Here is a 20,489-nt window from a genome sequence, read left to right on the forward strand (position 1 = left end):
TTGTTTCTAATGCAATTTTTTTAGTATTTTAACACCACGTATATGTTTCTAAGAACCGTTAACTGTTTACGATTGCTTATATCGTTTATTTTTATACAAGTAATTACACAAGAAAAATACTCTTGTATAATTATGATTTCAATACGTCTAATAATTGTAAGTACATGAAGTAGAACGTGAGTGTGACGGACGCTTAGACAAATATAAACAACTCTTTCAGCTAATCGGTTAATTTTTTAATTGGATTTTAGTTTGGGTCGTAAACCTATTACTCAACATTTTATTCTGCTAACTGCCAAACGACCTTGATTTTTGTTAAAAATAAAATGTAGCCGATTGCAACTGTCGGACCTACTGGTATACCGTGTCCTTGATAAAATTTACAAAAAACGGAATTGTTGCTATAAAGTCGATACCAGTCGAGCATAAACCTATGTCGAATAATTAATTTTACTTCATAAACTTGTTCTTTATTAAATATATACCGGGTGTGCTAAAAGAAACGGCAAGCGTGAATTTTGCAAGCTTTTTCAGTGAGTGGTTCAAAAACGATCCAAATAACAGCGTTTTGATTGATTTTATTATCAATTAAAACATATAAACGTGCAGTAACTCTCCTCTTTCCGAGCGAGTATATTCCGGAGTATGTCGAATTTTTTCACCGGAAGGCGTAAAATTATAACTTTGATCATTCTGAAAATTACGGAATGATCTGAATGTACCTTTATAGTTATAAAGTCATCCGGAAATATTTAGACTAAAATATAAGTATAAAAAGTATATTACTATTTTGTCATATAATTTTTTTTTGTAAGCGTGGCGTTAGAAAGTTTATCTTTCAGACGCATCTAAACACGCAAACGAAAAAGAATTATGATAGATTAGGATACGTTTGTCTTTCTTGTATTAAAAACTAGAGAGTCTTGTCTCAAAGATTAAGCCATGCATGTCTCAGTACAAGCCAAATTAAGGTGAAACCGCGAAAGGCTCATTAAATCAGTTATGGTTCCTTAGATCGTACCCACGTTTACTTGGATAATTGTGGTAATTCTAGAGCTAATACATGCAAACAGAGCTCCAACCGGAGACGGAAGGAGCGCTTTATTAGATCAAAACCGCTTGCAAAATGTCGAATATTTTGCGAAATTTACACCAAATCGAAAAACTGAAACACTTGTTCAATATTTTTCAATTATCTATCGAATGACACCCCCTGCAACCACTCTCTGGGGGTGGTACGGGAGCAACTTTAAAATCTTTAATGGAAACCCCTATTTTTTATTGCAGATTTGGATTTCTTGTGCAAAAATAAGTAAATAGAAAGCAAAAAACACACGTTGAATATTTTGTAAAAAATCTATCAAATGGCACGAAACACGAACTGTACTAACACTGTACTCACAAACGAGGGACAACGTTGAAATCTTAAATAGAAATCTCAATTTTTTACTGCAGATTCGGAGTCTACGTAAAAACCTGTAAAAAGAACAAATTAGTTTGCAAACTTCTGGTCTGTGTTTTTTTTTCTGCGATTATAGCGCCGGAAATGATCATTAACCTATCGCTAACGGAAAACAATTCAGATAAAACTTATTTACTTTTTCACGTAGAATCTGAATTTGCAATAAAAACTGGATTTTCTATTTAAGATTTCAAAACCGCACCCTTAGTGTCGTGTTTAGTATCATTCGATAGATTCTTGAAAAATGTTAAACAAGTACTTTTTAGTTTTTCATTTAAAAGTATATTTCTCGAGATATTAGGCAGTTTCCATAATTTTCCTAAGGTATCAAGATAAATCTTTTTTTTTCGATTATAGCGCCATCTATAGGTGACATTCGACAGCGTTTTAAAAATATTTAGAGATTAAAAATGAAAATGCATTCCAACTATCATTTTCTGCATCTATTAATGACATTCTTTTTTGATATGCAATTGAAGAGAAAAATTTTGACATATTGACAAAAATTTCCAAATATTTACATTTTTAAGTACTTGCTAGGTAACTTTTGTATCCAAGAGTAAACCCTTGTGAAGACTTCGCTTTGAAGAAGAGTCCGAACGATTTCACAGTTAATACGAACGAAGTCTATTTAACTATGAAAAATTCACAAGAAGGTATAGAAATCGGAGTAGCGACTGTTGGTCATTCTTTCGTTGAGGTAAATAAAAGTTCAATAGTAAACTTGTCACCTCACGAAAGAAACTATCAGCTCGGAGTGACCATTCCCTGCCTGGGCGAGCATCGATCTTGTTGATAGGAAAGACAGTGTGCCTTATACCTATCTCAGATCGTGCCGAACTGGGACAGTGTTCCACTGGACCACCGACGGTTAGGAGTGAATAAATTCCCAAGTGGACTTAAGACCCGTTTACACGGGTAGAGTAATGATGCAAGTACTTGGTAGAGTAGAGTAACTCTACCCGTAAAAACGCTCAGCGCAGTTGAGTGTATAGTACGTGGTAGAGTAGAGTGACTAGCAACATGTGGCAAAGTAACTCTACTCTACTACCACCACCACCGCCAAAATATCCACTCGCCTGCGCACTCTACCCATGGAACGCGGTCAATTCTGGTAGAGTAGAGTAGGTAGGAGAGTGCATAGGGACGCTGTCATTTCGTCTGGAGTTGTGTTTTGTGTAAATAGTGAAAATGAAGTTCACCGAAGATGAACTTCATTTCACTTTCACTTTAAAACTTGTAGAGATGTATGGCGAATACCAGTGTTTATGGAATTTAGGTAGTGTACACTACAAAAATAAAAGTATGAGGCAAGCTGAGGATGATCGTCGAAAGAATGGCAAAAGGGGGCTTTGGAGTAAACGAGCTCAAGCAAAAAATTAAGAATATAAGGTGCAGTTATAATCAAGAGTTTTTAAAAATACAAAAATCAAAAAAATAGGGTTCAGGTTCAGCCGATGTATACGTTCCGAACGTGAAATGGTTCACTCCTATGGAAGTAATCATGAAAGGTGCAAAAAGAAACAAGAAAACTGAAGGCTCACGGGCAAGTTACAGGTTTTTATTACTTGTTAATAAAAAATACAATAAGAAATAAAAAATGTATTCTCATCAAGATAACAGAGCTGAGGCCCCGTGTGTATTCCTTCTTTTAAGCCACTCTCTCATCCACTCTTTTCTTTGTTACAAAGCGACCTCAGTTACAAATGCATTTGCAACAGTAGCTAAACAATTTTGAATCAATTTTCTTTTTCTTGAATTCATTTTGTACTAAACAAACACCTACTCCACAGTATACTAGCATAAGTACTATACTTGTAACTCTCCTCGTGTGAACGGTATCAAGCCATTTTTGGTAGAGTAGCGAGTAGAGTCGACTCTACTCGCTACTCTACTCTCCTCACAACTCTACTCGTGTAAACAAGTCTTTAGAATCGCTCCTCACTCGGTGGCCGAGCTCTCGAAGTAACGTGCAAGGCGTAGCACCAACATCAGAGTTGCCACTCCGACGGTGTTCTTACACACCTTGTGGGATGTGTGCTCGATCACCCGTCGAAACGTGAAGGGCTGGCATCTCTGTGAAATCTAGGGCGTACACCGCAATTAGAATATTCATATTCAATACATGTAAGAAAATAATACACCGTCAACTAAGAAACTATCCAACTGTTAAAGTATTCTAAATTGTCGGTGGGTCTTCGAGGACTACAAAGCCACCAGTGAACTTCACGTGGAGTCTGGTACGGGTACACATCATAACCACGAGGCCGAGGATGGAGGCGAAGAAAAGAGACGTTTAGGCAAGACATGCATTGGTATGACTCAAACTAGAAACTTATAAAGAAATGTAATTACGGAAGCCGATCCCGCAAAGAAAATGATCATGATGACCCTTCGACTGCGTAAATTGTCGCAGGTGAAAGTAGATTGTTAAAAGTAAACATCGTATTTACTTTATATCTCAAAATTTTATAAAGTAAACTTAGAAACATCGAGAGATTAATTTTGTATAGTATTTTAAAAATAAAATACACCTAGGATATTTTCAGTGTCTTTAGAGAATAAATAATATACAACAAGAGATGTAGGAAGCTTTTTAGGAAACGTTGATAATATTATAGCTCTAGCGGAGTATTGAAAATACTCATGCAATGTATGAAAGTATGAATATTCATTATGTCCAATCCTTTCTAGCAAATATATACCTTGATATTCGTATCTTCTTACCCTATTTCTTACTATATCCCATGTTTAATCACAGTTTGTTTTCTTAAAAAAAAATGGTTATCTTTTCATCGTTATTGACGATAGTAATATCATAATATCCTTGATATATATTTGATTTTTTTAATAAATGGATTAAATATGTTCCTTTGTTTTGTGAATGTTTACATATTATTCACTCCGATACCGGATCTTGCAATAAAAACCCATTTAGAATAATGTCAATTGCAAACAGGAAGTACTTATTGGAACACCACAGTTCAAAAAAATTTAACCATAACTTTTTTTTATGAAATTTGACATAAAATATCTTTCTGTGTGGACAGCTCCCTTGGAAAGTTTCATTTTTTCCCTTATTTTAGTGGTATTGATGTCTGAGAACTTTTTAATTTTCTCATGTGTTTTTATGAGTAGTCGGTGACTTTGGTTGATGGAAATTTTTCTTCAAAGGCTTTTTGATTGTTGACTCTATAGCATGTATCCATGTGCCTCTTTTGTGAAGCTACTTAACTGTTTTTGTTACAAAGAGCGCGGAAATTTGGTTTATGGTTTTGGCTATACTAAATTCTTGCGCTTTTTCGAGAATTTGTCGTAGTGTGAAGATCTGGTTAATAGTTGAACGTTCACGTCTGAAACCTGCCCTATTTGCCTAGGAACGCTTCAGTAAGGCTTTAATCTTTCATGCAAGATGTTTGACAATTTCTTTTTTAATCTGTATTTAGGAGAGTTATTCCGCAGTAATTATTTCGCTCTAGCCGGTTTTCCTTTTCGTGTAAGGGGTACATGAAGTATAAGCTACATTTTTTTGACATTTGCTCCTCAGAGCAAATTTTACGAACTATTTTTTGCGTCACATTGGCGATTGCTCTCTCCACCGTGTTTAAATAATTTTGCTGGAATACTATCGCTGCATGGGGATTTGTCGTTTTTTAGATTTTTTTCACTAGTCTTTAAATCATTAATCTTCTTGAAATAATTATGTCCCTTTGTTTTCTGTCTTATTCATGGCGTACTTTCTCAAGCAGCTTGCTGCATATTATCTGTAAATATATATATATATATATATATATATATATATATATATATATATATATATATATATATATATATATATACAGTAAAACCTCCGTTAACCGAAATAATTGGGGGAGGAGGCCGTTTCGGATAACGAGAATTTCGGTTAAAAATAACATTGTTTTTTATAATATTCTTGATCAAAGTATTGGTATTAAAAAATACTATGAGTTGATTTCGTAATGTTTTCTAATAAGTAAATCCAAAATAAAGTAATAAAATTAAGGAAAATGAACAAGTTTAACATGCTTTTTTAAAAAAATCTGCTATTTTTTTGCGTTTTCGTTTGACAACGATGTTTCTCTCTCCCTCCATCGTTAATTTGCAGAACGTCATGAGTTTGCCTCATTCGATTGTTCGACGAAACGTAAAGCAATCTGAAAAGGACAAAACTTTATGTAATAACAACAAAAATTAAGAATCTAGTCGTGTCCCTAACTAATTAGGCCTACTGTATAAAATTCTTTCGTATAAAGCATTGAAAATCTCGTCGACGGTCTTGTGCTGCCTGTTGCCTCTTGGGTCGTCATCTTCGGCATCTGATATGCTCAGGTTGTCTTGATAAAGAACCATATCAATGATGTCCTGGTCGATGAATTCTCGTTCTGAGTCATCAGCTGCTAACCAGTCACGTATCTCTTCTTAGTTAATTTCGTCATGTCCCGGCAAATTTTTAATGAAAGGTTTAATTTCTTCTGTCGTTTTCTTACCATTTTCTTCTTCAGGATCGTCAATCAAAATCTTATCAAAAAGTTTGTTCCAGCATTTTTCCAAAGTTGAAGATTTGATCTTGGGCCACGACTCAGCTCACCAATAAAAATATTGTTAAAGATTTGAGAATTTCGGGAACACTTTTGGATTAATTCGTCTCCTGTAATAACAGATGTCTTAAGAATGCTTCTCTATAATGTCTCTATGACTCTCTGGTCTAAGGCTGGATTAAGCTTGTGACATTCGGTGGCAAAAATCTGACAATTGTCACCATTTTGTAGATTTTGAAGGTGAGGGCGAATTGTCAACAAGCAACAATGCTTTGATGAGAAGGTTTTTTGATTTTAAAAAGGATTTTACACTTGAGACGAATTCATTTTCAAACCATTCTAAAAATAAAGTGGTTGATATCCATGAACTTTTTTGGCTTCTATACCTTAAAATGCCTTTTCGGAAATATCTTTTAGAGCTCTTGGTTTTTGTGATTTCCCAACACACATAGATATCAATTGGTGAGTGAAATTAACGAAATTGTCTACGTTTTGCGACAAACATTTACTTTTTATTGACGAAATTATTGAAACTGTCAGCCGTTTCGGTTAAAAAGGTTTCGGTTAAGGGAGGTTTTACTATATATATATATATATATATATATATATATATATATATATATATATATAGTAAAACCTCCCTATATATATATATATATATATATATATATATATATATATATATATATATATATATATATATAAATATATATATATATATATATATACGTATTTTTCTAACTGTTCTTTATTGTGCAGTGAAACACAGATATTTACTTTAACATCTAGGTTTAGTTTAAAGCTATTTCAGTCAGTAAATTTACGTTGGTTTTATGTTGGTTTACTTTGTTCTCAGATAATGTTTTCACTTTGTGTTAATATAATAAGTGATACATTTTTATTGAAAATATAAATTTCTTCGTTCTTTCTTGAATACTTGTATTTCCCATGCTTCACTAAATAAATTCGCAAAATAATTTCGTTCTAGTCTTTAAAAGTCTGCATTTTAAGCGGTAAACTATTATTTTCTGCCATATTCCAACCTGTACCAATAGTTGTAAGACATCTTTGATATAAATAAATTTTTATCAAATTCTTTTATTTAAGAGCTTCTAAGAAATCTCCAAATTTTTATGTTGCCAACCAACGTGTAGGTGTTTTATTAACCCGAAGCCCGGAGTTATTTATATGCATTCAAATACCTGTCTAGTTAAGTTAACATAAAGCAGACATAATGTAGTTAAAAATAAATTTACATATGTAAATGCCTTAAGAAAGTACTTGTGTGTTGTGTAAAAATAGTACAGATGTAAATAAGTTTAACACGGGGTTCTTAGAGAACAGTAATCAAAGAATATTGGTAATGGAATTTAAACTGTAAGAAAAGATAAATCTACAAATCTGAAGAAGAAATAGTAGAATTATACATCTAAAAATGATCGAATTTTAAAAGGAAAATGATAAATAGGATACACAAGTCAATCACTCTCTTTCCTTCATCATTTCTTATTCCCAACCTGCAACCTCTATGAACTCTTCCTATTCCCGCTCTTTCTCTAACAATATGTCCATTAAAATAACCTCCAATAAAACACTTTTAGTCTACAGGAATCTCTAGCATCTCACAATCAAGGGCACTCCAAAATTCTTCCTTTTCCTGTTCTTCACACCCTACCTGTGGTATGTAGGCACATACGATGTTCACGTTGGTATTGTCTGTATTCAGTTGGACACTCATTACTCTATCACTTCTTCTGGTGACCCTTACAAGATGTTTTTTCCACTGGTTCAAATAATACCTACTCCATTTCTGCCGTGACTGTTCGCACTACTGTATATTAACTTGCACCCATCTCCAATATCTCTCAATTTATTATGTTTCCAACGAGTTTGTTGCACACAAATTACACCAATTATTCACCTCTTGAATGAAATCAGCGAGTTCTCTTCTTTTATCTGTCATACTTCTGACGTTGAGAGTTGCAATCCTCAGGACTAGCTTCTTTGACCCCTTCCGTCCTCTCAAGGAGTAGTCTAAGCGCATTTTTCGCGGGGTTCATGTGTTTTTAGGCTATAATTCCCACGCCGTAAAAGCTATCCTGGCAACTTTGCCATTTCGCGGCTAGAGGGCATTAAGATATCTAATATTTGCATAATTCGGTTGGTTATAGACTGAAGCTAGTCTAAATGCCTATAAAAGTAAAATATCTATACATAAACATACTTTTTGAATCTATGAATTTATTTGAATATTGAAATGTGTTGATTTTCTTGGAGAAATATTCACGGACATACGTTTTTTGCCGTTATCTACCTAATACACGTATTAGAAAGAAATCTTAAAAATACTTTAAAATAAACCAAAAAATACAGTTTATTATTGAAAAGACACAATAAAATATGCAAACGTGAAAAAACACAATAAGTACCTAAGTGCCTAAGGTATAAACATTCAAACAAAAAACTATTAATTTTTAATTTGCATTGTAATTATCCACCAAATTTGAAAAAGAAATAAATGATTGCGTTCTGCAAGTGCTATAATTTGAATTGTTTATAGGATGTAATTTTAAAACTACATCTTCAATGGGGACTATCGAAATATCCTCCGTTTCTGGAAAGTGAAAAGTAGGAACTTGTTCCTTTACCCTTATTTCATTCTTTTCAAAAATTTAACTTCAAACTCTGAATCCACAGCAAATATTTAAGTGATCTGTCCCACATAATAATTACACAGCTTTTTTGTAACAAACTTCACTAAAATATACTCATTCTGTTCATATTTGGCAATTTCCGTGAAATCCTCCGATTCATCTGAACTGGCATAAACTTAACATTCTTCTTAGTAGTAGGTATCTTCTTCAACATCTTCCAAATGTTTCTTTTTATCTTATTTGCTTGCAACTTGTGTTGTTTTTGTTCTCTTGCTAGAGTTTCTTCTTCAATTTTGTTTTTTCTGGTATTTCTGTTAAAACTCTAGATTTAACCTTTTTTCGTGCTATAATATTTTTTTCGGAGCAGCCTTTGGAAAAGGTCGTACAATTTCATGTGTTATTGGGGTTGATGTAGATGGAACAATTTCAAATTCAGGTGCTACTGTGGTTGATGTAGATGTAACACTTTCAATTTCATGTGCTACTAGGGTTCATGTATATAGATAGAACAGCTTCTGTTGAGTTGTTTACATTATTTCCTGGTGGTGGCCTGTCAGTAACAAAAGCACAGTCAAAATCGTCATCCGAAAATACAAGACGGTTTAAGGGCCAAGTGCCCGTTTTTCTAAAACCTTCAACTATATTCTTCATGATAAATAAAGAAGTGTCTGCAGTGTTTGTAATAGCTGCTAAGTCATATATGGTAATTGCTCGAGCAGGATGCATTATCGTCCATATGCTCATAGCAATGGCAAGTTTTGATTTGAACGACGAATAAACTGCTACATCTAACGGTTGAAGGCGATGTGAGGTGTGAGGTGGAAAAGTAATTATCCTATACCATTTTCACGTGCAAACATTATGGATTCAAGAGAACAATGAGTTTCATGATTGTCCTTTTTTGTGGAATCAGAAGAACACTGTGTATAACGTTTAATGTGATTAAGAACCTTGAGAAACAGTTCCTTGGTCATCCACCCAGAACTTGGCGAATTAGCCAGGCTTCCCAAGGAAAGCTCCATTCAACATTGTGTCATGAAAACGGGCTCTTGGAAATATGTACACCGGAGGCACAGCATTTCCTGATGCATTAATTATCCTATAGTGATCAGGGTGCCTCTCTCTGGTGAAATTATCTGCATAACTTGTTTGATTCCCTTTTGCGTTACAATGTTTGGAGCTTGCAGAACAGTGCTCTAAGTTTCTCTAAGTTATAGATCCTGTCAGGTGTGAAATCGTGGGTTGAAAGAGCACGTTCATAATTGTCAAAAAATGTACCAATATTTTCTTTTGTCAAACTGGTATCTCGGTTAAGGCTGGTGTTTTCAGGTTTCCTTAATGCCAAATTTTGGTGCCTGCTTATAAAACACTGCAGCCAGTCTATACCAGCAATTTTATTGGCATCCCATTTACTGATTCATATAAGTTTGTTCAGTCTTTTTGCATAATCATAAGCCAAAATTCTGATTTGGGTGTATGTTAAAGTGTAATTTATTTTTGAAGATTTTAATATATAACTAACTAGTAGGTCTTCTTCAGTTTTGTTAAAAACTTGACCAGTAGAATACAAACTTGAATAATTCCGTTCCGAATAGTTCCGAATATTTTGCTTGTAATTATCCTTACAACCAAAATTACACACAGATGCGTTTAAATACCGAAAACTTTACTTTCGCTATTACGGTTGTAAACACAACAACAACATGCAACTTCACACTATTAGCACAGTTTAACCACAAACAGTTAGGACACTCGGAGTCGGCGCCTTTGAAGTATAAAAGTATCCAGACGCCATATTGAAGACAGTCTAGATTCAGTTACGGACTGGCACAAGTGGTTAGAACAGAGACGTGTTTATATTATTTCAAAGTTAGTAAACAAGTTAATTTGAATTAATTACAATCGACAATATATTGTTTTAATTTTAATCCTCAGCTGATATCGTTATTTTATAAACACTCAACTGGTATCGTGGGGTGCGTAAATACCCCAAAATTAAAGTGACCAGCATTTATATCTGCATTGAAAAAAAGAACACACGTCTCATACAATATTTATTAATAACTAAAAAATACAAAAGTTAAATATTATTAAAAATGTTTTATTTATTTTATATAAAAATAAAACTTTTCTACCATAGCCAAATAAAAAACTAAAAAACTTCTATTCCTACTAAAGTAAAAAACAACTCTTACAATTATTTTGGGAGGCAATTTTGTCTGTAAACTAACTTAAATAGACTTACTGTTAACTTCTACAACAATAATTTAACAAAAGTAAACTTACAAAAATTTTTAACAAGTAAAAATAATATCGGACAAATTAAGAGAGAGTGAATACGTATATATCTTAATTTCTAAAACAATCTTGACAAAAGTTTCGGGTGACACTACGTTCCTTACAACTTGCTCTCTTACAGTCATCACATGATTTCAATTTTCTGTCTTTATGTTTCGGACAAAAATGACATCTTGTTTGCTTAGCAGTTTGTCGATTTGGAAGTTCCTCAGTTGGGTTTCTTGAACTCTTGTCTTGATCTGTTCCAAGAATTTTTATGATTGTGGTTTTTAAATCATTAGAGAGCTGTTTCATATCTTTTCTTCTTTTCAGATGTTCATTCAAAAGACTTTTACCGAGTAATATCGTGAAATGTTTTTGAGACAAAGAACATTGACTATTTGCGCTTTTATAAAGAACATATGCATTTTTTCTTGTTATATCTGAAATTTCATAAAAGACAGCCAGAGGCCATCTTTTTTTTAGGCCAAGTTTTTTACCTGCCTTTTTAAATTGCATTCACTACAGTTTCTAGTAGAATAGTTGTGAATTTAAGATTTTTTTAGTAGCAATGGTACTTGTTTCTTTTTAAAGTATTTCGTACAGTTCTAGCAGTAATACCAGTTTCTTTTGAAATTAGGGTGCTGTTACAAGGAAAATTGATTTCAGAACTACTTACGGCAGTTTCACGCTGTTCCTGTTCTTCATTATTTGCACGAGCTGGTTAATTTATCTCTATCACTATCCGTGCATTTTCTACAATTCTTGACACAATCAGTTTTTTCAAATTTAAAAATAATGTTGTGAATTGCAGATTTTGATGGTACAGGGCCTTCGAATGAAAACGAAAACGTACCGATTATATCGTTGGCATTACTTCCAGAACAATATCATTTAATAATTTGAATTTCATGTTCAGTTGTAAAGGTTACCATTTTTCTAACTGGAAATATCAATTCTTTTTTTTTGCGAATGAAACCAGAATTATTATTTATTTATTTATTAACGGGATGTCCCCATTTTTTACAAAACAATTAAGAACATAAAATATCCTAAACATAACACAAATACTAAAACTAAATATTTAAATATTGTTAAACAATTATTAAATTACATAAATTAAATTTTCCTGAAAATCATTGTAAAATGAAATGAATACCCCCAAGTTCTTATAAAAATGAAATGAAAACTCCCAAGTTAAAGGTCACTCATCTTCGATCCCTAATATACTCAGTCAAACAGTGCTTGAATTTAACAGATTCTATATCCAGCAGATCATAGGATTGACTAAAGTCATTTCCCAGTATTTCCCTTAATTTCCCAGTATCTTAATTCTGATATGGGAGTTTGCCATAGTTAGTGTGATAAGTACTACTTTCATACTATATTCAGCTTCTCTTTGCTAGTAGAACAACCTCATACTGTTCTCTTCGCACTAATTATGCGTGCTATATACAGTTTTCAGATTACCACAACTTCTTTCTTTTTTATACTATGCTAGTAGTATAAATGTAGCCAACACCGTATAACACAAATTAGTAATATTGCGGTACTTATAAGAGGGAAATTTGAATTGTTCAAATCCACCCCACGTTCAAATTGTCCCCACCCCTCTAACTAAAAGAAGGCTTTCTTTGAACGTCACTATACTAAGAATGTTGTTGACATGTTGTTATATCATTTAATTACAAGTATAATTTGGTTGAAGGGTTTCTAAGACAAATTTATAACTAACATGTTTATTATAATCATCAGTCTGACCCCTTTCTTTTGGTTTCAGGTGGCAATAGGCATCGGTTTAATATGGAATGCGTTGTACGACGTAAAAGACGAAAAAGAAATATGCATAGCTAACAAAATTAACAATTTTACCGTGATTGGAATATTCTTAGTGGTCGTGGTTAATGTTTTTATATCCGCATTTGGAGTTGCCGACCCCATACCAGCCACTGCAGTAGCGACAGGACTTTAACCGATATTTTTTTGTAAACTTAATAGATTGCTCAATGAGTAATGGTGATGTAAATAAGGATTATTTATATTTTTACAAAAGTAGATTTTAGTTTATTATTTTAACTAACTATATTCGTTAGCTGATAGAATCTTCATTGATTATCTTCACAGTTATCTTTAGGTGAGATTTAATTGTTATTTGCTTCGATACTTTTTTGCTTACTTACCCTCTTCTCTACCGGCTTTAAGACACCAACAGTTTTTGCAAAATTAATATTTTGTTGAGATATCGATTCTAATCAAGCCAGAAAGTGCATGCATGTTTCATAAAACTTTATTTTAAATCATTTTTGTCTAGATCTATAGAATATGAAAGATTCCAAATAAATAACTGTGTGGTTGGATTAAAATTCACATAACCTCAAAAATTATCGTCTGACGTCATATTCTGACGTAAAACTGTATATTATGTACATGGAACAATATGTAGAGTGGAAACGTTTGACTTGAAAATAACGTTTTCTACTTATCTGTGGCTTGTTGTACTATTACATTTAAGATCTTCAATCAACCAATAAACATTGACTGTACAACCCACTGTATGTCCTGGCCTGTCCCAGGAGCAATCTTCATTCCTTCTTATTCTTCAGCATGATTTTCCAGTTTTGAACTATCGATACTCTTGTTTTCTTTCACCTGGTTCTTAAACTATGCTATTGCTTGTCCCTCTTTCATCTTCCATCCAGCATTTGGTTATGATTGCATTCTAAATGCCTATTTGTTTTAATGGATCTACTAATGTCAGTAGCACTCCGTTATAGTGTGTACGAGGATGTTCAGAAAAATTACATCCATGTTAACAACACGAAGAGCTCAGATTGAACTCGATTCTTCTATTCTTGCACACCTGTGGTCAATTTTCAGACAATTGGTGATCCATATTACAGAAATTTTTCTCATGTCCAAATGGACTTGAACCATTAGATCGACGCGTTCATATGACATATTTATTGCCTCAGATATTCGTATAGTATATTATACTAATAAAGTATATTTTTGTAAACCTGCTATTGTATTGTAAATACTTGATGGCTCGATAATACAATTTTTCAATTTTCACAATTTCAGTCTACATCCCTTTGTAAATTTCTATTGTACAACTCTGATTTGACTTTTGACGTGACACTTTTCACTGAAACTTCAAAATAAGTCATTCGTTGTTGCTATAAGCGTCTATATTCTTTGTTGCTATGGCGATACCTTTTTTATCCTGGGAATCGTCTTAGCCGGATGATTTGTGCGATTTTGCATTAAACTACGAAAAAAAAATTTAGTAGGTACTTTTTTGGTTTCAATGACTTCATGTAATTTAGACTAGGCTTACTCAATTTTTTTGTAAATTCCCCAATGTGCAATTTTCTAAAATGGTTATAAAATATATGTGGTATTGGAACATATCAATATGAAGTTTTCACAATATTTTGCGGTTTTTCTTTTCACAAGGAAACAAAAAATTAATAATGTGATCCAGTCTTTCCGTTCGTTTCATAAAAACGTTTTAGAAAGCAAAGCTGAGAATATTTTTCTCTTATACACGGATCTTATTAGGACCAGAAACTTTTTCTTTCTAATAATACTAATTAATATTTATATAATGTAAGTGTTGAGCAATCTATTGTTTTCGGATTACCTTTATTTATTTTGTAAAAGACTTTAAAAAGACAAATATTCTTTAAAAGAATATTTTCTGCTGTTGATTACCTCACGTATTTTTAAAAAAGATTTTAATAATGTCTTTTGCTCAAGATTTAATTGTAGATCTAAAGAAAAATTTATAATACATTTGCAGAGACTGATGATTGTAATAAACGTTGTACAATTTTCTAATAAAATGTTTTCTTTTTTTATACAGTGTTTTCTATTTTGTTTTTTAATATGATTAAATTAAGAGAGGAAACGTTATACTAAATTTCTTGACAGCATGATAGCTTATCACATAATGAAACCTACGTAAAGATTCTTCATCTAATGAGAAAAGTATTCTTTTGACGATCAACTTGGTCAGATTACATGGAGCCAAATTCTTCATTTTAAACTCGAAGGAAATGTATAAGCTAACAACTTATTCGCTTGGTGAAAGACAATACTTATGATTGAAAAACCGGCGCTGAAGAATGTCAACAAAAAAAATTTGAAACCCTCTCTCCATAAAACTGATAGCCAACTGTATTACCAACTTTCGTAAGAATACAACACCATTGGAATATAAAGGTTCTTTCGTGACGAAAGAGCTGAATACCGGTAAGATCCAGTAGATAAAAATAAAATAAAACTTGTCAAATAACCCTTAATTTAAATGAAAATTATCTAACACTGTTGGCAGTAACACGAAAATTGATTCAGGAATTCAAAATGCAAGTCTATCAACGATTGCTTCGTGTTTTATAGACAAAACATAAAAACCAAGTAGATATTAGGGCAAAATAAGAAACCCCTGAAATTAATGAAGAGAAATTTGTAGTAACAGTAATAGGAGTCACAGTATAAAAGACATGAACATACACAAGAGAAAGAGCCAGGGTTTTATTTATCTTTTTATTTATTTATTTATTATTTATTTATTTATTATTTATTTATTCATTATTTATTTATTTTCTTATTTATTTATTTATTTATTTATTTAATGCACGGAATAACCCCATTAATAGTTTAAATTAGAATATACAATATCACAGTTAGGATTCAAAATTTGAAATTATTTATTTAAAGTTTAAAAAATAAGATTAAAAATCTTACATACTAAAACAAACAAACAAAATATAACAAGAATAAAATTCAACAATCCCAATATGCATATCACAAAGCAAGAGATCTTTTTAACTGAAATAAAGTTATATTGAAAATATTAAAATCGAGAGCATTTAATAGCACCGTGAATCTATCCAATCGGTTGTGAATACCATAGATTGTTCTGTGGAAAGGAATATTGAAAACATTGTGGTAACGTAGAGCTTGATGGGGAACATTAAAGTTAATCTGGCTTAACAGGTTTGGACAATCAATAAATCCATGTATGATCGTATATATAAATATAGCTCCTGACATATCACAACGGTTCTTGAGTGAGGGTAAAGATAATTGTTGGATACGGGAATAATCATGATTTTCAGTAGTAGTGTGGACATGGTAAGTACAATATCTCAAAAATGTTTGCTGGACTCTTTCTGTGGTATCAATATTATTCTGAAAATAGGGTGACCAAATAACTGACCAGTATTCCAAAATAGTTCTAACTGAGCAACAATATACTAATCTTATTGAACCAATGGATAAATACTTGCAATTCCTAGTAACGAAACCAAGAAGTTTAGATGCCTTTATTGAAATAGAGTTTATGTGCTCACAGAAAGTAAGCTTCTCATCAAAAATAACACCCAAAGCCCGAATAGAAGAAACATATTTCAGTGGTTGATTATTAATAGTATAGCTTGTTCCAATTCTACTGACTTTACGAGAAAAACTTATAAAACAACACTTTTTTTACATTTAAGTGGAGTTTGTTCTGATTGCACCAATTTTGTAGTCGATCTAAGTCATCTTGTAGCAAGGCTTGATCTTTTAAGCTATCTATAACTTTCCAAAATTTCAAGTCATCTGCCAACATTAGACATTTGCTATTTAGCGAAGAGGAAGTAATGGCGTTAACGAAGATATTAAAAAGAAGTGGAGAAGTGTGGCCTCCTTGAGGAATTCCAGATGTTACTGAGATACTGTCAGACAGATGACAACCTATCTTGACTCTTTGACTTCTCCCAGATGTAGAGTTTTTAATCCATTCAACAAACCTGACATGAAAGGCTACATTAATTAATTTGGCAAAAATATTTGGTAATCTACACCATCAAATTCCTTGGAAAAATCTGTGTATATTGCATCTACCTATTTACGGTCTTCCATATGAGATTATATATCAGATTGATATCAAACCAAGTTTGTTGCAGTTAATTTTTTGCTATTAAAACCATGTTGTGATTGACATACTAAGCCTTTACATAACCAAGAAAGTTGCTTTGCTATAAGACAATCGAAGAGCTTAGGGATTGCAGATTGTATACATATGCTACGATAATGTTCAATGTTGTGTTTCTCACCATTTTTTAATATAGGAACAACATAACTTTCTTTTCATGAAGAAGGAGATATAGAGGTTTCCACAGAAATATTAAACAATATAACAAATGACGTTACAAAGGTACAGACACACTTTTTAATAAAAAATTAGGCGCTCCATCTGGACCAGAAGTAAACTTATTGCCCAGCTCATTTATGCCATTAAAAATATCAGTCGTGGTACTCTTAGAAAGACAAATATGTGTACTAAAGTTGCTATTTAATGGATGGATATATACGTAAAGGTTGTTGTTATTTGGTGAATACACTGTTTGGAAAAATTTCATAAATAAATTAATTATGTCTTGACCATTTGTTGCAGATTGGACTTGATAAAATAAGGAGTTAGGTCTTTCATGACTAGATCGCTTATCATTGATGTAATTCCAAAATGATTTTGGATCATATCTTAGGTCCGTATCTATACCTTTAATATAGTTGCTACAGCATATTTCAGACAGTTGTTTATATTCAGCTCTTAGGTGGGAAAATCTCAAAGTCATCATCAAAACGATTATTAACATAAATATAGTGAGCATTTTTTTTCCAGAGTCAGTCTTCTAAGATCAGCAGAAAACCACTTGGGAAAAATTAAAGTTCTATATTTCTTCAATGGCACAAAGTAAGCAATCCCTATATAGAGAATTTCATAGAATAATTTTGTAGCGATATCAATATCATTAACCATACATACCTGCCAGTCTATGGAAGTACGGAAGTTGTTAATCGCAATGTAATTGCCATTCCGAAAATCATAAAACAACTCATCATAAACCAACTTATTTCAATTTGTTTCTTTCACATCGAGGTTTAGAAAAAACTAAATCCAAAAATACATTACGATTGCAATCTTTTACTTTCATTTTAACATCTTTTCTCTACGTAAAGAGTGAAAAAAAGGTGTTTTCAAAGGTGAACTGCATATGCATGTCGAAATAAAAGGTTATTAATAAGGTTAGGAAAAGGCTTTGAATTTGTCGTAAATAGATGTCACTGCTAGCGTACAAACTACGTTTTCGAAAAATTTGACACTAGGGGGTCTGACATCAACCAGATATAACAAAAACAATGGAAGACGAACGAAATTTTAGATCTAGTGGAAGAAAGAGATCAACATAAAAAAGATTGTGTTCTCTTATGCAATTAAAATGTCTATTTTTTTATGATAATGATATTAAAATAATACACTTTTCATTAAACTTGCTAGTATCTAATTATCGTGGTAATTATTCACAATTACACAAGTTGTTTTTATCAAAACAAGTATTAAACCTTAGCGGAACTAGAGTTAAAAGTCTTGTAATATAAACTGCTCGTCCACAGTTCCTAATATTCAAATAAAATATTTGCCCTAAGAAAGTTTGAAAGTTTCATGAACAAATGGAAGTAATTACTCGCAGTAAATGCTTTTTTCATTTACATAAAATTAGTAATAAAGACTCTATTAAATTTGTAAGTGTTATAAATAGAACATTTAATAAATAAATGAAAACGATAAATAAGAAGAATAATAAAAACATAACATAATGCTAAAGCGTGCTTTATGTTGGAACAAATGACGGTTAAATTCGATATTAAGTAGTTGAGGAAGAATAGGAATTTACTTAACGACGTCTATGTTTATTCTAATTTGTTAATCGATACAAAGTGGATTATTCAAATCACCCGGTCTTTAAATAATCACAACACTTTAAATTAAGAAATATAAAACAGGAAAAAGACAGTTAAGATTTCACGATCAGAGCGTCTGTGAATATCCGCCTCTGATGATCCCTATTAAACTGAAATACGTATAAGCGGATATACAGACGCACTATACGTGAAATCAAATATTAACTATCTTTTTCCTTTTATTCCAGTTAGTCTAGGCGGGATCTGTTTTCGATTGGACATTTTCCATAGGAAGCTATTTTTTTGCTGGAATCCCTTCAGGATGTGCCCAATATCGTTAACCACGATATGCGCCAGTCGCAAACCCTGTGCTAAATTTTTTATTTAACAAAATCTGAAAACAATTGAAAATTTCTCATTTTTTGCTCCTATTTTCGTTTATAATTCGGAAAATATTGATCCTAGAGAAAAAATTATAACAAGTTAAAAGTTTCGTTATTCAATTCTACACAATATTTCGTTAGCTAGAAATTGAAAATTTAATGTTTATTGTTGAAAAATAGCAATAATTGAAAAAAAAAATGAAGTTAATCCTTTAAATGTTTTCGACTTTCTAAACTTGACATACAAGCTCCATATTCCGCCTAGAAAAACCTTTTAATATGTTTAAAACGTGTGCTAAATTTTGTTAAGATCGGTCGGATAGGTTTTGCATAATAATTTTGGAAAAAAATCGCAAATTTTCAAATTTATAGTAGGCCCTAAATAAGGCCCTCAGATAGTTGCAAATTTTTTTACACATAAAAGAAGGCTCAAACTTTCAAACGCTTTTTATAAAATTCAAATCGGTTCACTAGGAGAGAATTAAATAACTTTACGAGCTTTTAACATATCAATTTCAAAATTTATACACTTAAAGAACATTAAAAGACGCTTCTTTAACCTTTTCACAAAAAAAAAAGATACATTCGGCTTACTGGTTGCCGAGATATTGAAGGTCAAAGTTGGCATACATTTACCGTGTAACCATTAGTGATAGAGGTCTCGTTTTTAAACAAATACCCTCGTCTTGTCAAGTACTTTTTATATGAAAAGTTTTACGTAGTGCTTTTTATGGCAACATCAATAAAAAAGACAAATAAAAAATCGTTTTCGCGTAAAATGTCGCTTGGAATGTATGAGAGGTGGTGGTGGGGGACATTCTCTCGAAATGTGAATCGGCGAGTTCAAAATCATAGCGCGCGCTAAAAATTGCATTATCTCGGCTTCTTGTTAACCAATTTTGCTCTTTTTTTTAATCGATGTCTCGGACGAAAAGGATTTCAAATATCATATTTTCAAATACCATTTTTAATTGCAAAATTAATTGCATTTTTTCTTCATGCATTTTTTTTGGGCTTGCAATTTATACATTGAAGTAAATTGTTACTTTTAGTAAACAATTATGTATTTTTAAATTGTTAATAAATAATTTAAATTGTTAAAACAAAAGCGAACGAAAAAAAATTTTTTTTTCATAAATAAACTTTATTTTGACTCAATCTTCAATAATTTTTTTTTAAAGTCTTTTTCTTTTTTTGGAAGGACAAGAATCTTCAGGTCTGACCTTGACCTTCAATATCTCGGCAACCAGTAAGCCGAATGTATTGTTTTTTAAGCGTCTTTTAATGTTCTTTAAGTGTATAAATTTTGAAATCGATATGTTTAAAGCTCGTAAAGTTATTCAATTTGTTTATAAGCCTAAAAAATGTTTAAAACTTTAAAAAAATTTCTAGGCTCTCCTAGTGAACCGATTTGAATTTT

The 20,489-nt window shown here is 32.0% G+C and overlaps 1 protein-coding gene across 2 annotated transcripts in view; it reads left to right on the forward strand.

Moving 5' to 3' along the window:
- The window catches only part of LOC140432852 (ninjurin-1-like), a 41,532-nt gene that overhangs the window by 14,732 nt on the left and 6,311 nt on the right, over window positions 1-20,489 (forward strand). Inside the window, exon 2 of one of the 2 annotated variants that reach the window (XM_072520990.1) lies at window positions 12,733-14,797. The exons of the other annotated variant lie outside the window; for it this stretch is intronic. Coding sequence (XP_072377091.1) covers window positions 12,733-12,924 — 192 coding nt within the window. The 3' untranslated portion in view covers window positions 12,925-14,797. Of the gene's footprint in view, window positions 1-12,732; window positions 14,798-20,489 lie in introns of those variants that run through there. 2 annotated transcript variants of the gene reach the window in all.

The sequence above is a fragment of the Diabrotica undecimpunctata genome, chromosome 1, assembly GCF_040954645.1.
Source record: "Diabrotica undecimpunctata isolate CICGRU chromosome 1, icDiaUnde3, whole genome shotgun sequence".
Classification (NCBI taxonomy): Eukaryota; Metazoa; Arthropoda; class Insecta; order Coleoptera; family Chrysomelidae; genus Diabrotica; species Diabrotica undecimpunctata.